The 21,055-nt window shown below is 39.9% G+C and overlaps 1 protein-coding gene across 18 annotated transcripts in view; it reads right to left on the reverse strand.

The window, feature by feature from the left end:
• pcdh15a (protocadherin-related 15a) overlaps positions 1-21,055 on the reverse strand; it is a 197,280-nt gene that overhangs the window by 51,551 nt on the left and 124,674 nt on the right. For all 18 annotated transcript variants that reach the window (XM_034897631.1, XM_034897633.1, XM_034897632.1 and 15 more), the window contains 6 exons: positions 17,930-18,058; positions 13,521-13,826; positions 12,132-12,362; positions 9,568-9,684; positions 4,720-4,860; positions 1,994-2,106 (listed from right to left, as the gene is read on the reverse strand). In XM_034897631.1, the coding sequence (XP_034753522.1) occupies positions 1,994-2,106; positions 4,720-4,860; positions 9,568-9,684; positions 12,132-12,362; positions 13,521-13,826; positions 17,930-18,058 (1,037 nt within the window). The remainder of the gene's footprint in view (positions 1-1,993; positions 2,107-4,719; positions 4,861-9,567; positions 9,685-12,131; positions 12,363-13,520; positions 13,827-17,929; positions 18,059-21,055) is intronic.

Consider the following 21,055-nt stretch of genomic DNA (forward strand, 5'->3'; position numbering starts at 1 on the left):
CATTGCAGCATTGACTTCATTGATTTTGTGTTAAATGGGTTTGTGCTAAAATAATTTCCTTTTGAGTCTGACAAATTAAAAGTATAAGTGTGTATAAAAATAAAAGCGATTGAGTCGGAAATTTGAGTTACCTTTGTGTCATTTGGAAGTTGCACAAGAGTAGGACTTGACAGTCCTTTGTTCAATCCTTTTTAAAAGGAAGTGGCAACATGCTGCTACAGGAGCAACTCTGGTATAGGCAATTTATTTTAGCCAACAATGACTAGGAGCCCCTCATTTCCCCCTGACAGATGGAGGGGACCCACCATAAAGCAGGAGCAGAACTCATTAAGTCAGCCAAAGCCCTGCAGAGTTGTTTTAATTGTGTGCTCTGGAGCAGTAGGCATAGCTTACCTGATTGCTGCCATAACTAACTGCCTTTCCAGAGACAGACAAGATCTTCGGTGGACGTTTAGAGAGTGATTTGTGCTCAGAAGGTTCCTCGGGGACAGGGCGATGGGGAGAGATAGAGTCGAGGAATGAGGAGAGGAGACAGTTCGAGAGCGAGCAGATTGGACGCTCTCCACTGGAGAGAGCCTCGTCGAGCAGGAGATGCTCAAGCACCTGGCTAATGCTTTCATGGCTCACAATTTACAGCAAGCGTGCCACTGCGTGTGGCTGGCACTGTCACTGTGACATCGCATAGAGGTCTGTGCCTATGGTCCCGACATTCTGTGTGTGTGTCAGACACCACACTCATTCAAAGCGTTAATCAATGGCCATTCAACGGCTATGCCGCTGTGCCTGGGTATCGATCACTAAATACGGCTAGGCAATGTGAGCACACACACAAAGTGCTGGAATACAAAAGATGTATGCCCACACACACACTCATCTGTATTATGAAATGCACAAATACAGGCACACACAGTCAACCAGGCACAGGGAGATGGGCAGAAAGGCATTCCAGGGCACAAGAAAAGAAACACAACTCAACTGATGGTTTGACAGGTTGAGGAGGACTTACATGCCCTGTCTTATGCATAAAGGCATATAGAATTCAGTTACAGAAGATAGTTTGCCAAGACTTCCTACTTTGACAGACATACAAGTTAGTAAATCAATCCACTTAAAACAAGCTTCACTAGCTCATTGTTCCAGGCAACATTGCCATCAAACCTTGAAGCTTCACTGTCTGGCTAGAGTCTTCTAAACAGTGCAGACAGGTGCCTACTGCAGCACAACAAAATAGACAGGAACTGCAATGCTAGTACTCCATCATCATGGAAGAGCTTCAGCTGGAATGTTAAAAATCCATGATTATTATTTAATTATAAATGACTTCTTGGCCTCCTGCTGAGTCACAGTACCATCAGTACAGACAATCTCCACCCAGCCCCGGCCCTGTACAGCCATAAATTGCATGTCATCTCAGAGCACTATAGGTTATGTTCGCTCATCCTGCATCTTTCTCTGCCAGTTTAACAGTCTAAACACTTGTCAAAAGAGACTAATAAACTCAGAGGGAAGCCCGGCTTTACCCTCAGAGAGAAACAAATGTGGTTTACAGCAGTGATGATCTGCAGCTTCTACCCCGAAGCTCTAATACATATTTATACTCTAAAGTCCTTAATCAGTCATGCACGGAAAATACAGCACGATAACGGAATCGCAGAATAAAAACTGGGGCCTCTTCACTGGGTGAGCATAATAACGAGCCATTGTTATTACAAATCGCTAAATGTATGAAGAACAGTGACAGTCACAGCCATTTATGGCAGTTCAAGGTAGAATATATTATTTACTAAGTGTTTAAATATTAATCAATGTATTACAGAAACTGAATGGAAGATGTGTCCACATGTGTGTCAAGGTGTTTTTAAGATACTTTTGTCCATTTCCTCCAGCCTATCTCACTGTCTCTCCCTGTCTGGCGCTGCAGCCTTAGCTGCTCTTTGATGTGTGAATTTACAGGCAGAGGCAGCTGCATTAACAAAGTGTCAAGTAGACGTACCTGTACTCTTCCTGGGTGAAGATTGGGATGCGGGAAGGCTGAAGAACAGTGATCTCCACCAAGGTACTATTAGATTTCACCGGCTCCCCATCATCATAGGCTATAACAAACAACTGCAGTGTGCAGGAGAGCACACATTAGCAACACAAACATGCAAATGAAAAGCACAAAATTACTACTTCTTTTTTTTCCATATTACCCACTACACAAATAGTTCCCTTTCTGAGGTCGCCAGGCATTTTTTGTAGACATGTTTGGCATCCTTATGAAGACAGACTAGCAAAATAGAATCTGGCAAGCAGCCAGCTAAGCTCCCAGGGAGTGAGTATGAATGTATTGATCTACATTCATAGACTATGGAGAATGGAGCCCGGGGGAAGCAGGGGGGAGTGGGGCGGCAGAGACAGAGAGCTAGAAAGAAGGAGAATAAACACAGACAAATGCTTGAAAAACTGAGAAAGAAAAACAAAAAAAAGAGACCTGGTCCTCAGTTCGCAACTAGAAATATGCCTATGTAAGGTCACCTTAAATTGGTAGAAAACCTTTATGTGAGCACTTGGGATTGAATTTGTTTAATCAATTAAAATAAATAAAATTGCTGGCCACAGACACAAGAGAAACAATGAAAAGATCACTGAGACAATGCAATATTAATGCCCTAAAACAGTTTTTCTGCTTTTAAAAAGTCAATGACCTGCTGATCTTCACTGCAACTTATGGCACACTAAAACATGCACGGCAGAACACTAAACAACTATGAAAAGAAGATAGCACCTAAAACTTTGCATATTTGATAGTGGATGATATCTTAATGATTATTAATTATAATATCAATTATACTCACCAGTGGCACGATTATCATCATTAGCATCATCATTAACTCATGTAAAATGTTAGCTAATATAAGTTCACTGTTCAAAATTATAAAGGGAACACTAAAATAACACGTCCTAGATCTGAATGAAAGAATTAATCTCATTAAATACTCTTTTCTTTAAATAGCTGAATGACAACAAAATCACACAAAAATGATCTATGGAAATCAAATTTGGAAAACCACACTACAGGCTGATTCAACTTTGATGTAATGTCCTTAAAACAAGTCAAAATGAGGCTCAGTAGTGTGTGTGGCCTCCCGTGCCTGTATGACCTCCCTACAACGCCTGGGCATGCTCCTGATGAGTTGGCGGATGGTCTCTTGAGGGATCCCCTTCCAGACCTGGACTAAAGCATCCGCCAACTCCTGGACAGTCTGTGGTGCAATGTGACGTTGGAGGATGGAGCGAGACATGATGTCCCAGATGTGCTCAATTGGATTCAGGTCTGGGGATCGGGGGGGCCAGTCCAGAGCATCAATACGTTCCTCTTGCAGGAACTGCTGACGCACTCCAGCCACATGAGGTCTAACATCGTCTTGCATTAGGAGGAACCCAGGGTCAACCGCACCATAATATGGTCTCACAAGGGGTCTGAGGATCTCATCTCGATACCTAATGGCAGTCAGGCTAACTCTGGCAAGCACATAAAAAGGCTGTTCTGCCCCCCAAAGAAATGCCACCCCACACCATTACTGACCTGCCGCCAAACCGGTCATGCTGGAAGATGTTGCAGGCAGCAGAACGTTCTCCATGGCGTCTCCAGACTCTATCACGTCTTTCACATGTGCTCAGTGTGAACCTGCTTTCATCTGTGAAGAGCAACAGGGCGCCAGTGGCGAATTTGCCAACCTTGGGGTTCTCTGGCAAATGTCAAACGTCCTTCATGGTGTTGGGCTGTAAGCACAACCCCCACCTGTGGACGTCGGGCCCTCATACCACCCTCATGGAGTCTGTTTCTGACCGTTTGAGCAGACACATGCACATGTGTGGCTTGCTGAAGGTCATTTTGCAGGGCTCTGGCAGTGCTCCTACTGCTCCTCCTTGCACAAAGGCGGAGGTAGCGATCCTGCTGCTGGGTTGTTGCCCTCCTGCGGCCTCCTCTCCTAATGTACTGGCCTGTCTCCTTGTTGCTCCTCCATGCTCTGGACACCACGCTGACAGGTACAGTAAACCTTCTTGTCACAGCTTGATGTGCCATCCTGGATGAGCTCTACTACCTGAGCCACTTGTGTGGGTTGTAGACTCCGTCTCAAGCTACCACTAGAGTGAAAGCACCGCCAGCATTCAAAAGTGACCAAAACATCAGCCAGGAAGCATAGGAACTGTGGTCTGTGGTCACCACCTGCAGAACCACTCATTTATTGGGGGTGTCTTGCTATTTGCCCATAATTTCCATCTGTTGTCTTTTCCATTTGCTCAACAGCTGTGAAATTGATTGTCAATCAGTGTTGCTTCCTGAGTGGACAGTTTCATTTCAAAGGAGTGTGATTGACTTGGAGTTACATTGTGTTGTTTAAGTGTTCCCTTTAGTTTTTTGAGCAGTGTATTTACACGTTTCTGTAAAGCGTCCTACGTAAATATTGCTGTACACAGTTTGGCCACAATAGACATTTTCATATTGTTTCGACAATATTTATAGCCATATCACTCTACTTCATCTATGTTTTTATTAAAGGGGATTTGCTTGGATTACCTGAGCACTCCCTCAAAGAGCAAATCATTTTCTCCCAAATCCAGCTACACAACCATTCACTATAAATCGTGTCTTTGACTGAATAACAAAATAACAGTAAAATCTTAGGTGTGACACAGTGGCAATACAAACAGCAGATAATCACCGCCACTTACCTTAAAGGTGACACTAGGCTCCTCATTGAGGTTGACCTTAGTGATGACTCTTCCAGTTTCAACTTCCACACCAAAGATGCTCCCACTGTATGGTGACCTGTCCAGGTCCACTTTGTAGCGGACAAAACTGGCCGGAGTACCCTGGAGGAAGGAGTAAATAGAACACGAGCAAAATCAATCCACTTATCTGGACACCACCATTCACATTTTCAAATGAAGCTGTGCGTGTGTGTCAACGTAATTAGGTTCTGTCGAATGTATGGAAGCCATAGAGGTGTAGCACTATAGTTTGCTAAGGCATACGTCTCTAGTATTGTTACTTTTTATCCTCCCATCATAAAAAAGAGATGGAGTGGTTTAATTGAGAAAAGGCTGCTCTTCACTCTGTGTAACCTGACTAATTACCCTAATGTCTCTCTCTTCTCTCTCCTCATCAGACAGCCTAATGTAAACTCACTGCTATTCATTGATTCAGACCTCTTCCCTTTCATTTGGAATAAAAGACATGTCCATTTAACCCACCCCTCTAGTCTCCAGAGTAACACACTTACATGTATTAGGGAGAGCCTGGACTTTAATATGACCCTTTGATTAAGATTAATCACGTTCCTTATTAATAATCATCTCTATAGCTCATCTTATTATAGTTTTCATCTTTTCAAGTTTAGTCAGATAAAAAAAAAAGAAAAAAGAAGCTTTTTTGAAGCTCTGCTCCCTTGCCTAAACTAATTTTGCTCCCCAGAGATGGGGTAAAAACCTGGTGCTAGAGAAAGAGGTAAATCCTGTAGTTCCAGTGGATCCCTCGGGAGGCTTACTCACACAAATGTATCTCTAAGAGGTTACAAAACTACCTGAGTAATTTCACTAAAGGGAGTCTCAGAAAAGGTCCGCATCTCTAAAAGCTCTTCAACTTGTTTTCAAACATGAAATGGAAAAGATGTCAGGACAGGTCTACTAATAAAAAAACTCACAGAAGAATCATATCCAGCGGCTGCAGTGGCAAGACATCTACAGTGATTGCAGCAGAGAAAGTTAAAAGTACTTTGGTGAAGGCTAAACATACATTGTAGTCAACTAATTAGCAGCAGCCAAACTCGTTATTATTCCGTTCCACTCTGCCTTTTAACACCCATGTATAACTTAGCTTCAGAATATCAAGACCATACAAAAGCAAACCAACAAATAACCAATAACAAGACAATATCCTTTACTAATAATATTGTATCATATTGCCAGACCTATAGTACTATGGAAAAAGGTCTGGCTAGTCCACACATTCCTGGATAGGAGTAAAACGTGCTCTGGTTTATTTGCATTTCTTTAAACCAATCACAATCGTGTGTGGTACGGTGCCCTCTGCCAAAAAGCGGAAGGAACTCGTTTTGTTGGGACACGTAAGGTAAGCGCTGAAATTGAAACGGCTGTAATAGCTTGATTGTGGGTTCTAGCTCAGAGGAAGATTCCTGAATCAACCAGAGTTTAGAATGCCAACACAAGAAAGCGGAAGGTAAGGGACATCCAGCCAAAGAAAATGAGGAACATCTGGCGGAACCTCCGGCATCGGAACTATCCCGTAAATCAGAGGTGTCAAACTCATTTTCACTAAGGGCCACACTGGAAAATGAGAATGATATCAGGGGCCAGACATGCTTATATTTATTTATTGAAAAAGTCAAATACTGTATTATTGCATGTCTCACATAGTCTTCATGTCTTGTTAAGTTTGTTAAGTCACTCATGTCTAGTCTTGTTGTGCACTTCCTGTTTTACTTTGTATTCACTTTCTCTCTCGTTTAGGACCCTGACTTTCTCCTTTTGTGTGAATTTCCCTTCACTGTGATAGTCTACCCTGCCCCTGATTGAGTTGACCATTTTTCCATACCTCTTGTATAAATAGTCCTTGTCTCCCTTTGTCTTATGCCAGCTTGTCTTCTTCTGTCCATATGACAATGTTGTCAAGAGTTCTATGCCAAATCTTCAAGCAACCAGGTTTTGTTTTTTAATTTTGTGAAATTGTTTGATCCTCCAAGTGAGCGCTTTTCTTTGCTTAAACTTAGTCCAAGTAAACTTTTTGTCAAACTTTCCACTGCTTTATGAGTCATGCATTTGAGTCCACCGGTGTCGTGTCTAAGTTACAGTCTTCTCACTTATAGTTTGGTCCACATAAAGTCCCCAAAAAGTTCCTCAGCCATCATAGAAAAAAGCATCCAAAACGTGGTAAAAGTGACAAAAACTTGGTGGAACAAAATGTAATGTGAACCTTAATTGACATGCGGGCCTTGAGTTTGACACGTGCCGTAAATGTAACCTTGGCGATTTAGACTACTCATAACAAAACACCGTTTGAAAACCTATGTTGCTCTTTCCTGAGGGGGCTACATGATTTGACAGTAGAAGTTCTTGCAAAAACTCACAGTGGCTCACACCAGAGTCAAGTAGTGAATAAACTATAGTTACAGTACATCTCAGTCTGTCTATGTCTACAGATATTTTCAGCTGAACAACACCTTTCATGTCTGGTGTTTCTCACTGATTGTAAATGTTTTATGTCCAAGCTGGAGTGACCTCACTGTGTCATTACCATTGCAGATAATCAACAAAAATGTAGACATACAGTGCTTAGCATATGCATTTCTTACGTTTTGTTGTGCTTGTATTTCTTTTAATAAAAATCCAATTCTAGTATAAAAAAGCCAGTTCATGAATTAACAAACAAGCTCAGAAGCACTGAATGATGCTTTAGAGATGCACAACACAGAAGCAAGACATGAACTGAGGGTTTAAACACAGCACAGCCAACACACTAGTATAACTTAAAATTTGGTAGGGTTGTGAAATGAGTAATTAACAGATTTAATTTGTTAGTTACTAAAAGATTACTAAAGTAATTGGAATCATAAAGACTTATAGATTGTCTGCTATGAAGAACAATGCCGTATTTGTGACATATCTGTCACAAATAAACTGCAAATCTTGGACTGAAGAATAAAGCTTTTTATCTAGGAACATTTGTCTCCATGGTGATATCCTCTCATTTAGAGTGATATAGTCAATGGTAGATGGACTGCAATTATATAGCGCCTTTTCCTCTCATTGACCTATTCACATACATAATCATGCACAGATGTAGCAAGGCTGCCATGCAAGACACCTGCCCATCAGCCATTTGGAGTTCATCGTCTTGCTTAAGGACACTGCGGCTTTGCAGGGACGGGGACAGGGATTGAACCCCCAACCTTGTGATTAAAAGACCCGCCCTACCTCCTAAGCCACAGCTGGTGTGTTAGGTTTAACATAGCATGGGATGGTATGGGGTTGAGTGGCACTGCCAAAAATACAGGGTACAGGTGGATATATATTGTGCCTTATTTTTTAAAAATTATAAGAAAATTGGAGAATAATTGGTTCATACCATTATAACCTTATAATATACAATAAACGTGGCTCATGTTTGTCGCATCAAGACTACAAGTTAGAGCGAGTCTCTTCCTCTGTCCCTTTCTTTGTGTGCACAGGATTTTATGAGCCTATGTAATAGAGAGGATGTGTTCACACATTTGTGTTTGTATTTAGCAAGCACTAGCCTAATCTGTGTTCCACTAGAGACCACTAGTTCCACTATGACAGGCATGGTGTCAATAAAATACTTTGAGCTCCCAAATCCAGGTCAATAAGAGACTGGGTTAGTCAGCTCCTGTTAGAAGATCTTATCCTTCTGTCAGTCAAACCACTTTCCCAAATCCCTCCCATGTCTCTCTCGCTGCCACTGTGCTCATGGGAACATTATGATGATTTCCTACTTATAATTTGGTCCTCAGCACTCTTGGGTGTTTTCCACTGCACATCATTTATCTATCAGAACTGTTCAGAAAACAAATCCTGTATAGGGGAAAGATTCACATTGAAGAGAATGATTTTGTGAGGTGGAGATGAGTTGGGCAGGGAAGCAGGAGGAGGGAGAGTCTCCCTCTGAGAGGAGAGGTGAGATGTAGCAGTCAGTGTGGCGGAGAGTACAGCTAACCCAGCCCTGGTGAGATCAGCCATTGAGTCCAGCCATTCAGAACTTCACTGAAAAAACAATTCTGAGTTGGAAGCTATTAGGACAAGGCAGGGAGTTCCCCAGTTCCCTTTTCTTCACAGTGACATTTTGAAAATTAAATAAAAAATACAGTTTGTTACAGTATTAGAGAAAAATGTTGGTTTGGTGAAGTATCCATTAAGAAAAAAAGAAACTAACTCTCTTGCACAACCAAAAAGAAAGAGAAGATGTGAGAATGCTGACTCACAAAGTGCAATAAAATATTAAAGTGGGTGGCACTGCCAATAAATGAAGTTTAGCTGAGAGGAATAGAGATAAAGAATACGGAAACAATAAAAACAATAACATAAAAAAGGAAATCCTCCATTGTTCCTGTTTTAACTCCTCTTAGTTATATAATTTCTTGTCTCAACCGGGTGTCAAATTTTCTCTTGTGGTTTGTGTCATTTTTTTCTTGGTTTGCAGATTTATAGTTCCAGTCCCAGGAGAACCTGCTTAGATATATTGAGGTAGCATGAAGATGTCTGAGGCAACTGATAGATGACACATACAAGCGATGCCGCTGAACAAGACCCCCTTACAATACAGACACACAGCACTGTAGCTCTAATGAGAGCATCAAAGCATTGGAAACATCTTTAAAATGCGTGTGGAATGCTATGGCTGAAATTGTCTGACAGCACATCATCTCTGCTACCTTTATTAAAGACACAGATGGAGTCAACAAGCTCTTTGCGCTTTGACACTTTCCCACAGATGCTGTGTTAAATATAAATGTAAAGTGTGATGTGTATTTTCTTTGTACTTACTGGTGGGTCTTGGTCCTTAGCAAAAACAGTTGTGATGACCGTTCCTTTCTCTGCATTTGGTGCCACCAAGCCTGTATACAGGTCTTGGGTAAAGATGGGAGCAAAGTCATTCATGTCCTAAACACAAAAAGAGATAGGTGTATCAGTTATGTGTTTGTTATAAAACATGATTTAGTCAGCACAGTACAAAATGTTCAGATACACTCCTGCAGATTAACAGGTTACAGAGAACCAGCAGAAGAGATCTCGCTTCGGTGACAGATCAAATTAGGCTTTAGCAGGGTCAAAAACATTTATCAATGTATTCTGCTACTACTACTACTATTGATGTTGTCTGCATGCTCTGCAGATTTTTGCAGCTGCTGCTTTGTTTGATTTCAGTTAACACTTCCAGCAAGATTTTGTAGATTAAGGCAAAATTTCCCACTGCAGTAATTCAGCATGCCCCAGGGTTTGTCCATTGACTTTACAAACCCTGCATATGAACTGAATGTGATCAGATATAAACACATACATACTTTATTAGGTAGTCACACCATCGCAGATGAAAATATTCCATCCATTTTCTAAATTTAAAATATAAAATTAGGCCCTAAAAAAAGATATTGCTGATGCAATGATTAAAACTAAAAACATTGCGTAAGAATTCTCTCAATAAATCTTAAAAGAATGGAGCTTGAATATTAAGAACCCTTATGGTGCATTGCCTTGAACAAGGTTTTCTGATGTACTTAAATGTACAGTCTGATTACATGGAAAGAGAGTGATCCGTTATGCTGTCTTTTCTACTCCTTTAGGTGATAGTTGTGGGATTCAGCGATATACTGTTGTGTAGTGCTCCCCAAAACACATGTGGCAGCTTAACATCACCACAGCTTTTAATCACCTTTCCACCGTAAATAAATTTTATGGGCCTGCCAAAAAATCAAATCATGTTAACTGTGTCACCATTTCTTTGCTTTGTGAGAATGAAAACTCAGTAAGCTATACACATATCTCTCAGGAATAGGTTAACTCTGTAGTATAACTGCTGGAGCCTGCTCTTCCTTTCTCTTGGATGCTCTCTTTACTTTCCACTGTTTTGACTGAGCTATGGGCACCAGCATGTGTTCTATAAACTCAGTGGTGGAGGGCAGCCTCACTTTGATCTATACACAGGTTTAGTGTTGCCTAGCAGAAAATCTATGATCTAGCTCTTACTTTGAACAACAAAGACTGATCCTTGTGTCGCAAGTGTTCACAAGATGCAAGCACAGACACACTTGTGTTTGCTGGGAACATTCTTTTGCGCGCACGTACACACACATACACAAAGTGTCTGTCTTACATTTCTGAAGTACAAGAATAGAAGAGAAAGTTTGGGAGACTCGTGCGGAACAACAAGACAAGCAGGACACTCAATCCATCACCGAAACGCAAACGATGAAAGCGACAAAAAACAATGCAAGGGGAAAACAAACACAAACCACTTCAAATAACCCTATGGAGGTGTTATTTGAGGAAGGAAATGGAATCAGTGGAATCAACTCCAACTTCGAGTCCCCGAGAAGGCTGCGTAAATCCATTAGTCTCGTTCTAATTCATGTCTGCCATTTCAAATAGCAGACATTGGTTTGATATCAGTAGCTGTGCAATGACATATCCTATCAAACGCAGTTCCTGAGTGACAGCACGGACACTGCAACAAAGCTTGTCCTTATCAGAGGAAAAACTCATTCTATAGGTTGGCAGGCCAGGCAGTGAGCCTGCTTGAGTAAGCTTGTAATGTAATACAGAGAGCTTATTTCTGCAGACTTCTGAGACACTCACTTGGATATGTACTGAATTCGTACAAAGAGAAAATGGGAATGCACACATTTTGAATCACATAATTACTTACAGTGCAAAACCCACACCCCATTGACACACACACACACACACACACACACAAATAGTACCACAACATAAGGCGTCTAATCCTTTCGTAGGGATTCAGCCGTTAATCTCTTGAAAGGTTGTAAAGAGAATACAAGCTCTTGAAAAACCAGGCATAATTGCTGTCACAAAGCTAATAATTCATTCAGATTGGAAATGGCATGGCGTGCAAGGCAAAAACACCTATCCATCATCATCTCTTTGTCCTGGTGATGCTACCAGGAAAAGCAGGTTGGGACGCCAGAATATGTTTTACAAGAAAATGTATTCTGCTTTTGCACTGAATGGAATAACACATAACAATTAATTTCACATCACAAAAGCAGCTCAGGTGCAATAATGTACAATATGTCTCCAATCCCCTTTTGGACTATGGCTTGGATGAGCTTTCACTACTGTAAAACTCACTAATGATTCAATTCAATTTTATTTATAGTATCAAATCATAACAAAAGTTATCTCGAGACACTTTACAGATAGAGTAGGTCTAGACCACACTCTGTAATTTACAAAGCCCCAACAATTCTAGTATTTGCCCCAAAGAGCAAGCATTTCATGCCACTGCTGCTGTTCCTGAAGGACAGTGAGCATGATTTGAGGAGAATAAATCACAGAGGTTGAGCTGGGATGACTATCCAGGGGGCTCTTACCGTAATTCGGACCGTGATGGTAGCCTGCCCTGGGGGCATGACCCCTCCTTGGTCAACAGCTTCCACCTGGAAAGTGTAGGAGGCCCCCATGCCCATAGCTGCCAGGTCCTCAAAGTCCAGGGTCTGGAGCACAGCTAACTCCCCCGTGACAGGGTTCAGAGAAAACAGCTGTCTGGCCGATTCAGTCTTGATCCGATATGTGACATTGGAGAAGAGGTCTGAGTCTACCGCCTATGAGAAGAAAAAGGAGAGGGAGGAGTAGGAAAATCAATTACAGTTCATCAAAGAACACGGAGGTAATGTGTGAGGGAAAAGTGGGGTGTTTGGAAGAGCCACAAAATTTGGACCTTACATATTCAGTACATATGCACATAAGCAATTTAGCTGTGGACAATGAATATTAATGTTTCTATTAATTAATTAATTATGCGTCTTATGCTGCAGGGGTTACTTACATCAATCATTAATAGATTCTGATTAAATTAAACTACTAAGGGGCTTAAGTTTAGTCCTCTTTGCATAAAATCACAACTCTCAAAGTAGAGATCTTAGATAGATAGGCTACTGCAATAGAAGTGGATGAAGTGCACTACATGGATCCTAGAATATGTGTGGCTTTGCCCTCCACACACACACACACACACACACACACACACACACACACACACACACACACACACACACACACACACACACACACACACACACACACATACACACACACACACACACAAACACACACACACACAGGGAGAAGTCAGGGAGATTAATGGTGTCGGTGTCACTGTCACTCACACCCCTAAACCCTTACCTCCCTGCTTTTTTAACCGCCCTTCTTGCATTACCCCTCTCCGGGAAATGTCACTCGCAATGTGCCAGCAATTACTCGCTCCTCTGCTTGCATATGGTTTCCTTACACTTCACTTCAGTGCCAAACATGTGAGCCATCGTATGACAGTGGTGAATCTACTGAACAACAGATTCCACCAAGTTTAACATTTTTTGGGGAGAATCGTATTAATTTCTGCCAGGACAGATGAAAAAATTATCCTCTACTAAAGGTTGGCAATGACATGAAAACTCCAGGCTTTAAATCGGATGCTGTTTGAGTCCAAACAGCTGTCATAACATAACAGAAGAAAAAAAAATGTTTCTCTTCGCTCTGTATATAAGGCTGTGTATGTTTCTGTCTGTGTGAATGTTTCCGTCTGGAAGCATTTGACATTTAACTGCTATTTTACCTATTAAAAGTTAAAAGATGCTACAGTAAAAGCCTTTTATTACAACTGTTGTTTTAAACACCTGTGCTACATCATATACAGGAAGACAGGAGTAATTTAAGGATGGAAAAAGAAAAAAAAGGTTGGCAATAAACACACAAGAACTTACGCTTAGCTTTAGGATCACAGTTCCCACAGGACTGTTCTCAGGTACATTCACAGTATACGTCTGCTGGGAGAAGACTGGGCTGTTGTCATCGATATCCGTAATCTGGATTGAGAGGGTCAATGTCGTCCGCCGTGGATCCACTGCTCCATCTGAGGCTTCTACCACCAACTCATATTGGCTCCTAAGCTCCCGGTCAAGAGGAACTCTTGTGTAGATGCTGCCGTTAGCACTGATTATAAACAAGTCTGGGTGATTCACGATCCGATAGCGCACCTGGCCATTGACCCCTGCATCTGGATCCGTAGCCTGGGGGAAAAAAAGCAAAGGTCGGCATTATTACTGTATGTGTGTGTGTATATATATATATATATATATATATATATATATATATATATATATATATATATACACACACACACACACAGACTTTTATGATTAAAAAAATCTATTTTAGCTGTAGTAGTTTTTAACCAATCATCACTGAATGCCGCCAAGCTCCCAAAGCAAGTGGGGAACTACAATGACCATAATTCATTGCACTGGCATAACTGCACTTGTTTGGGTAGTGGTCAATGCCAATGCGTTGGTGAGACACACAGCATAAATGGATAATTAGAGGGAAGCATAATAGCCAGAGAACGTTGCAATGGCCATTATCTTACAGTGGACTGAGAGACTGCGTATGTAGAAAAAACTGTGAGTAAATGGACTCGCTAAATGAAACGTCAATAAAAAGTCATTAATAAACCGCCTTTTCCCTTCCGATACCGCTGAAGTAAACTGACAATCCGTGGGAAACACTGAAATTTAATTTACATACATCAATAATGGCAGAGAGGAAGTAATATTCTCTAACACACAACATAGTAATAATAATACATTTTAGCACTGAAATGCCGAATGTTTTCTCCTTAGCTGTTGCGAATTTAATGTGCTACAATCCACCTGATCCATTCGAGCCTGGCTTTATCTAAATGCCTTACATATTTATAGAGGCTTCAAACAAAAAGCCATGTAAGCTAGATTGCTGCAAATGAGCAGAAACAACTGTCATACATTTGTGTCTCATTTCCTGTTCTTCATATTGAGATTATAGTTTTTGTCACAGAGTCATTAGTAATCATTTGTGAGTTCAAAAAGGCCAGAGCCTTTTTCATGCAAATTCTGCATTCAACAGGAAATCAACAGGAAATCCTTAAATGCTCAATCATCATTTAATAGCATGAAGTACATGTTGTTCTTCAAATAAAAAGAGTAAAATAAAAACTGAAAGAAATAAAAGGTTAGAGAAATGATCTCAGGAGAGGCACGTGGTACTACTCCGATGATCTGGCAGGGCAGACTAAGTTATCTGCTACAAATTTTAATTCCCGTGTAAATATGACAGGTCATTTTTCTGCTTATGCTTATACAAGTGTGTGTTTTGTGTGTGTGTCTGTTCATACTCCAACAGTCTCTTGTGTGTTTGTAATTCGTTGTTGTAATTGAGAGAGAAACAGAGAGAAGAAGGGTGAGAGAAGAAATATGTAGGGAGAACACACTGCATTGTTTGGCAATATTTTATTAACTTCAGTGCAAATAAGGACAAGGCAGCTAAAAGAAGGAAGAAAAGGCCAACAGTGAAAGAGGGAAGAGGATACACAACATACACATACGGTGGCTAACCCTAATTTGTTTTATACAGTGCCTGACAAATATAAAAGCTTAAAAACTGGACTTTAGCATTAAACCTCTGCCAACAAAAAGATTAAAGCACATCATGTCAGTATGCACATAAATATCACTACATCTGTAAAGTGATTACACAACAAATTTGATCTTTGCTCCTTGCCATGTAAGGGCTGTGATCCAATTAATTCACAGCCAATTAAATCAACTTACAAATCTGCATATTTCCAAAGCCTGTAATGGAAATATTAATGTATGTCTAATAAAGGTCTGGGCAGGGCAGGCCAGATCTCACACCAATTGCAGCAGTATTTGGCAAATTCCAAAAAGTTATGTTTTGTAGATCTCTCCTTTTTTGGAGGGACTGGTTGTTAAATGGAACTGTTACACTGGGGGATCTCTATCTCTGTGGCATATTGAAATCCTTTCATACTGTGGTAGAGAAATGTGGAATTAGGTCTAAATATTTTAGATATTTTTAACTGTGGCATCAATTAGTGGGGATTTTTGTATACAGTTCTTTATCCCCGAAGGCGCCAGAATGTTTACATAAGGTGTTGGATATGTGGGGTTAAAATATGGAAAAGGTCAATAGGCTTTTGGATATTGTGTGTGGAGACAATGAGTGGACACAAATAGCAGCTTAATTAACGCAATCCGTATGATCTCATCCATCCATGTCCCTTGACTTTTAGTTAGTGAACCGTAGGCTACTTTTCTCATGGGGAAAATTAGTTATTAAAATAAGAGTAACTTGTAACAGACATGCACTTGCAAACAAAGCTCCTAAACTGACCCAATAAGTCTATATGAGCAGTGTGTGCAAAGTAAATCTGGGTGTCGTCGGCATAGCTACAGTGAGGAATCTTACAGTCTTGCTGGATTTTGCCTAAATTCAGCATAACATGCAAGAGAAGAGGAGGGTGTCTGTAATCAACCAGCATTACATTTTTAATGTGACAAAAAGGTGAAAACGACATGTCTAACTTAATGTGTTGTCATATAATCCAATCCATTGGGGGATCATTATAGTCACAAATTTGTGTCTACAATACGAAACTTGTGTTTGAGAGATTGTTCTTATCATCCACATTTTTAATGCAAAAGTGTTATAAAAAAGGCTTCATCCTTTGTTGATTAGCTACAACAGGCTAAGCTGTACCTCCACTGTGTGCATGGAGAGCAGGATTGTGTTCAGCTAAGCACTTTAATGTACTTTTCCTTCAGGCACAAAGGCACAGCCTCAGCTCAAGTTGGCAAGGTGCCAGTTGAGAAAACCTTCCGAGGCAGGACAGAAAGAGAGACAGTGGGGTGGGCTAAACCCTAATCTACAGTAGCTGCTGCCTGCATTTGTGAGGAAATACTTGTGAGTTAGCTTTACTTTATTCAAACTGAAAGCTTCCTTCACATGTCTTTTTGTCTTATTTCAGTTCTTGAACTCAGAACATTTTCTGTAGGTCCATTTTATTACCTCCTGAAAAATGTAAAGGGATGGCTAATGTTAATAGTGTATTTCCTGAAAGGCAACAAATGTGAGTGATATGACAGTACATGTTTACCATTGGCAAATTTATTGTTTACATGAGCAGCAAAAACTCTAATAATTTCCAGTATTGATCAAAAAAGTATTTAAACTAGTGCTGTCAAACAATTAAATATATTAAATTGCGATTAATCGCATTAATGGAATAGTTAAGTTTTTCTCATTTTAATGCTCTTATCAACATGAAAAAGTGAATTGACTGTGGTGTTAAATTTCACAATAACATTCACACTTGGAGCAAATAATCTCTCACACAATTTAACACTATCCATCAATAAAAGGTTGAAAGAAATACTTTAACGAGGGGGCAGAGAATGTGGTATTTCCGACTGGACATGTTGCGATGATAGCTCAGTTCAAGATCACATTGGTCTTGTCAAAGGAACCATTTGGCAACTTTTAATAAGCAAACTTCCCATTCAGAATCTTATTGGCATCCATTTCGGCATCTCATGCTCTTTGATTGCAAAAATGTAAATCCACAATTACTTTGGTATATACCTAAAATGAAGATATTTTGTAAATATCAACAACTACATAGAGATAAACATAGTGTTGTGGCGGAGACAACTTCCACACTTTTTCTTAAATAGACAGATACAGACAGTATTTTATAATATTGCCAAACTCCCCTGATAGACCCTCAAATGTCTCCTGGTTGCCTGTTTTGAAACTTTTGTTTTGCTCTTAACTATATTCAGTTCCAAATGTTTAAAAAACAGTGACTTGGGATGATATGTGGAGATTGAGGCAATGCAAAACCAAGACCCCTTGCTTCATCTTCCACTTTGAAGGCATTGTAGTGTATGTGCAGATGACGTCTCCTGTCATTATTCCAAAATGAATCCACTGACAAAAATCAGGCCAATTAATCTAGAAATGTAATTAGAAAAGCCTGGCTGCTCAGTGGTGCTGAACCAGGCCAGTCAACAGGACTGCAGCTCTGGGTGACAAATCTGTCCAAGAACATTGACCATGTTGGTAAATGCCAGGTCATATTTTAATGGACAACAATAACTGAGGCACAGTTGTAACTCAGTTCTCATGCATTCAGTACAATTTATGAGAAAGGACATGTGAATATACAACCGCCAAAAGAACACATTAGATCTATCTTAGAGGGCTTATAAAAGAGGGATATGTGGATGTCGGTGAAACAGTAGCTTTTGAATTCCAAAAGAACAAGACTCTCACTTACCCTGACTTGTCCTACAAACAAATTGGCCTCTTCTTCTCGGACAGTCAAATTCTTAAGTATTGTGAGGTCAAACTTAGGGTCATTGTCGTTGACATCAGTGACAACTATGCTCACAGTTGTAGTGGATGTCTAAAGAAAGAAAATAAAGAACACAATAAAGTTATACAATACAAAGTGTACACAATACAAAGTTCATAAATACAACATAAACCACAAAAAAAGCTTTTGAAAAATAGATTTGGCTAACATGTGGAGCCAACTTTGTATTTAATAAGTTATGTAATGAATCTCATGCTCAAGTAATAATTGTACAAGGAATTGAATGAAACAAGGTTGACTGGCTAAATAGTGATTTTTAGAAGTACTTTTGAGTGGAAATATAACCTTTCATAATGCTTGATAACATACCAGTTATAACAGTTCAGAATAGTAGTCATACATGAATAGGCAATATTTATGGGCCCACTAAGCTATAACATGCAAACCAGTCTCACGCTAGTTCGTGAAATGATCAACATATTTAGATTTATTGATTTGTGTACAGGTAATGTTAATGTCGATTATTTTATGTATAGGTTACAATATTCAAATTTGACCATTTCACTAACTGCCATGACACTAGGTTGCTTTGGGGGATGCAACTAAGGGGAAATATAATGCAACACGTGGAACACAATACTCAGGCGCAGGGACGCGATCCGCGGTCTGTTTGGCACGCAACAACGGGGAAATAAAATGCCATGTGCGAGACGCGACCCTCGGTCTCAGGGGTGAAAGGCCTGTATTGTTGGGCTTGGCTGTAATATGCTGTAGAAAACTTTACAAAGAGCTCAAATAAATAAAATAAGACTCATAAATTATTCCTTGTTTAGGGTGGTAAATGTCCATAAATGATCCCTTTACATAAAAAGCAGAATCACTGAAACAATAGTTTAAAAAAAGTGTTTTTAAATGTCAAATTGCTTTGCTTTTTAGTTGTGAGAGAGTAAAAAGTCAATTTAAAACAGCCACAGTTGTAAATGTGTATAATAGTAATTCTGGTAGAACATCCAAATCATATTTATAATGAGTTCATCATGGGTTTATGCTGTTAGTTGATTTCTCATCATTATTTAATACTGTATAGGCAGATTTACAATCTTTTAAATTATGGTAGTTGGTGCTGATTTAATTGTATTTTACTGAGATCCCCATTAGTTGTCACGATCATGGCAGCATTTGTTCCTGAAGTCCACAGGCAAAAACAATAACTTAATCCATTATATATTGACACAGTAAACATATAACAGTGCAAACACTACTGTAGTTAAACTATGCAACCATAAGAAAGCCATGGTCACTCTTGCTGTTGACACTTTCTGCCATGATAAGATAATAAAGCTTTTGTTAGCATTTCACCTAATAATGGGAATGAGATCAGATAATACCATGATCTATTGGATGGGCTGCCAGGACATTTTGTGCAGACATTCATAGTTTCAGGATCACAGAGCTGCTGAAGGGCTCTTAGTCGTATTGACATAGAATAGAAATTAATGTCATACCAATGACATCAACATAGACAGTGTCACAACCCCTGTAAAAGTGAATAATAAAACTATTAAATGAGTGGGGGAAAACGCCTACAAGCACTTATGTACTATTACTGATATTAAGAGGAATTTGAATGCCAACACTAATGCTTTGTTTGTAGAAAAACAGTGTCAGGTTGTATTGACCTTCTGTATTCTTGATTTTAGTTACAAAGAAAAAACTGTAAAAAGTTGGAAGATTGGTATTTTGGACATAAAAGCATGAACTTGGATCCTTTACATCTTCCTTCATCTGATTATATGCTTTTACTTTTAGAACATTGGTTCAACACGCAGCACCAAATTCAGTTACTCAATACATTTATATCAACACTGGCACTGTATGGCATTAGATTTTTTTTCATAGTAGATTGTATTTTACTCATGTGACAGTAAAGTCAATTATGTTTATGTGTGTTTTGGATAATGTTTAGGGTTTGTTTGATTTAAAAGCTCATTGGGCAAAGCAAATTCTCCCAAGCGTCGTATGAGGTGTTCACTCATTTGCGGGATCAGTGTGTAGCAATGTACTGCATTTAACCTTCAAACAATGACATAGAACACACACACCTAGAGCTCTTCCATAAATCCACAAACATGGCTGAATATGCACAATATATAACACTGAGTGCACTGAGATACAGCTGAATGTAAATAAAGGTGTAAATGGTCTTTTCTGGTGGAGGAAGCATGGGTGGGTTGTGAGAGGAGTTGGCCCTTGCAAGAAAAAATACTTCCCATAAGACAGCTGTTTGAAGTTGCCCTGGCAGATGAGACACTCAGCAGCAATTTCACATGAAATTACCTAGTTAATGTGACCTTCATCTCACTGTCTGTCGGGAATTACTCCACCATTGTTGTTTTCTTTGTTGTAGCTTCAGAGACGTACATAATCTGTCCTTTCTTGAGCGACTTGACATGGCAACCCACGCTTAGAACCATCACACTTCTTACATCTTTTTTTTTTGTTTTTAAAGAGCCAGAAGTGGCTGATGCTGCTTTTCTTTGAAGTGATAACCCTGACCAGAAGCAAAGTTGGAGGGACTGATATAATCAGACTCTTATGTAGTCACTCCTCTGAGGGCAGGAAAAAAACTGCTTTATCCAGCATCCTTTTGGGGATCTGGGTCTATTGGCAGTTATGATTACACAGTGCACTATTAAGAATACACATTTTTAATTGGTCACTAGGTCAGTGGATCCTCCCCCAAAAGTCAACAAATAGTTGAATATTTGAAACATAAAAGCTCAGTTTTTAAAAGTGCTATTTAAATAATGTCATTATTATCAATACTTTGTGTTATGTACCTGTAAGAGTTAAACCTAAACAAGTATTATGAAAACGTCTGTGTGTGTGCAGATTTTGATTATGAAAGAGCACCAGGGGGAAGATGGCTTGCCTCTCTCCTTGTGTCCGGTTCCTATGGTTACCAAAGTTTAATACAAATTAAACATCTAAATCCCTGGTGTCCCCCTCATTTTCCCTTTCCCCTTCACCTTCACCTTACTGTGCCCTCCCCTGTGCTTACTTTGACTGTTTCCCTGTCTCCAGTCT

This window comes from Etheostoma cragini, chromosome 17, assembly GCF_013103735.1.
Source record: "Etheostoma cragini isolate CJK2018 chromosome 17, CSU_Ecrag_1.0, whole genome shotgun sequence".
Classification (NCBI taxonomy): Eukaryota; Metazoa; Chordata; class Actinopteri; order Perciformes; family Percidae; genus Etheostoma; species Etheostoma cragini.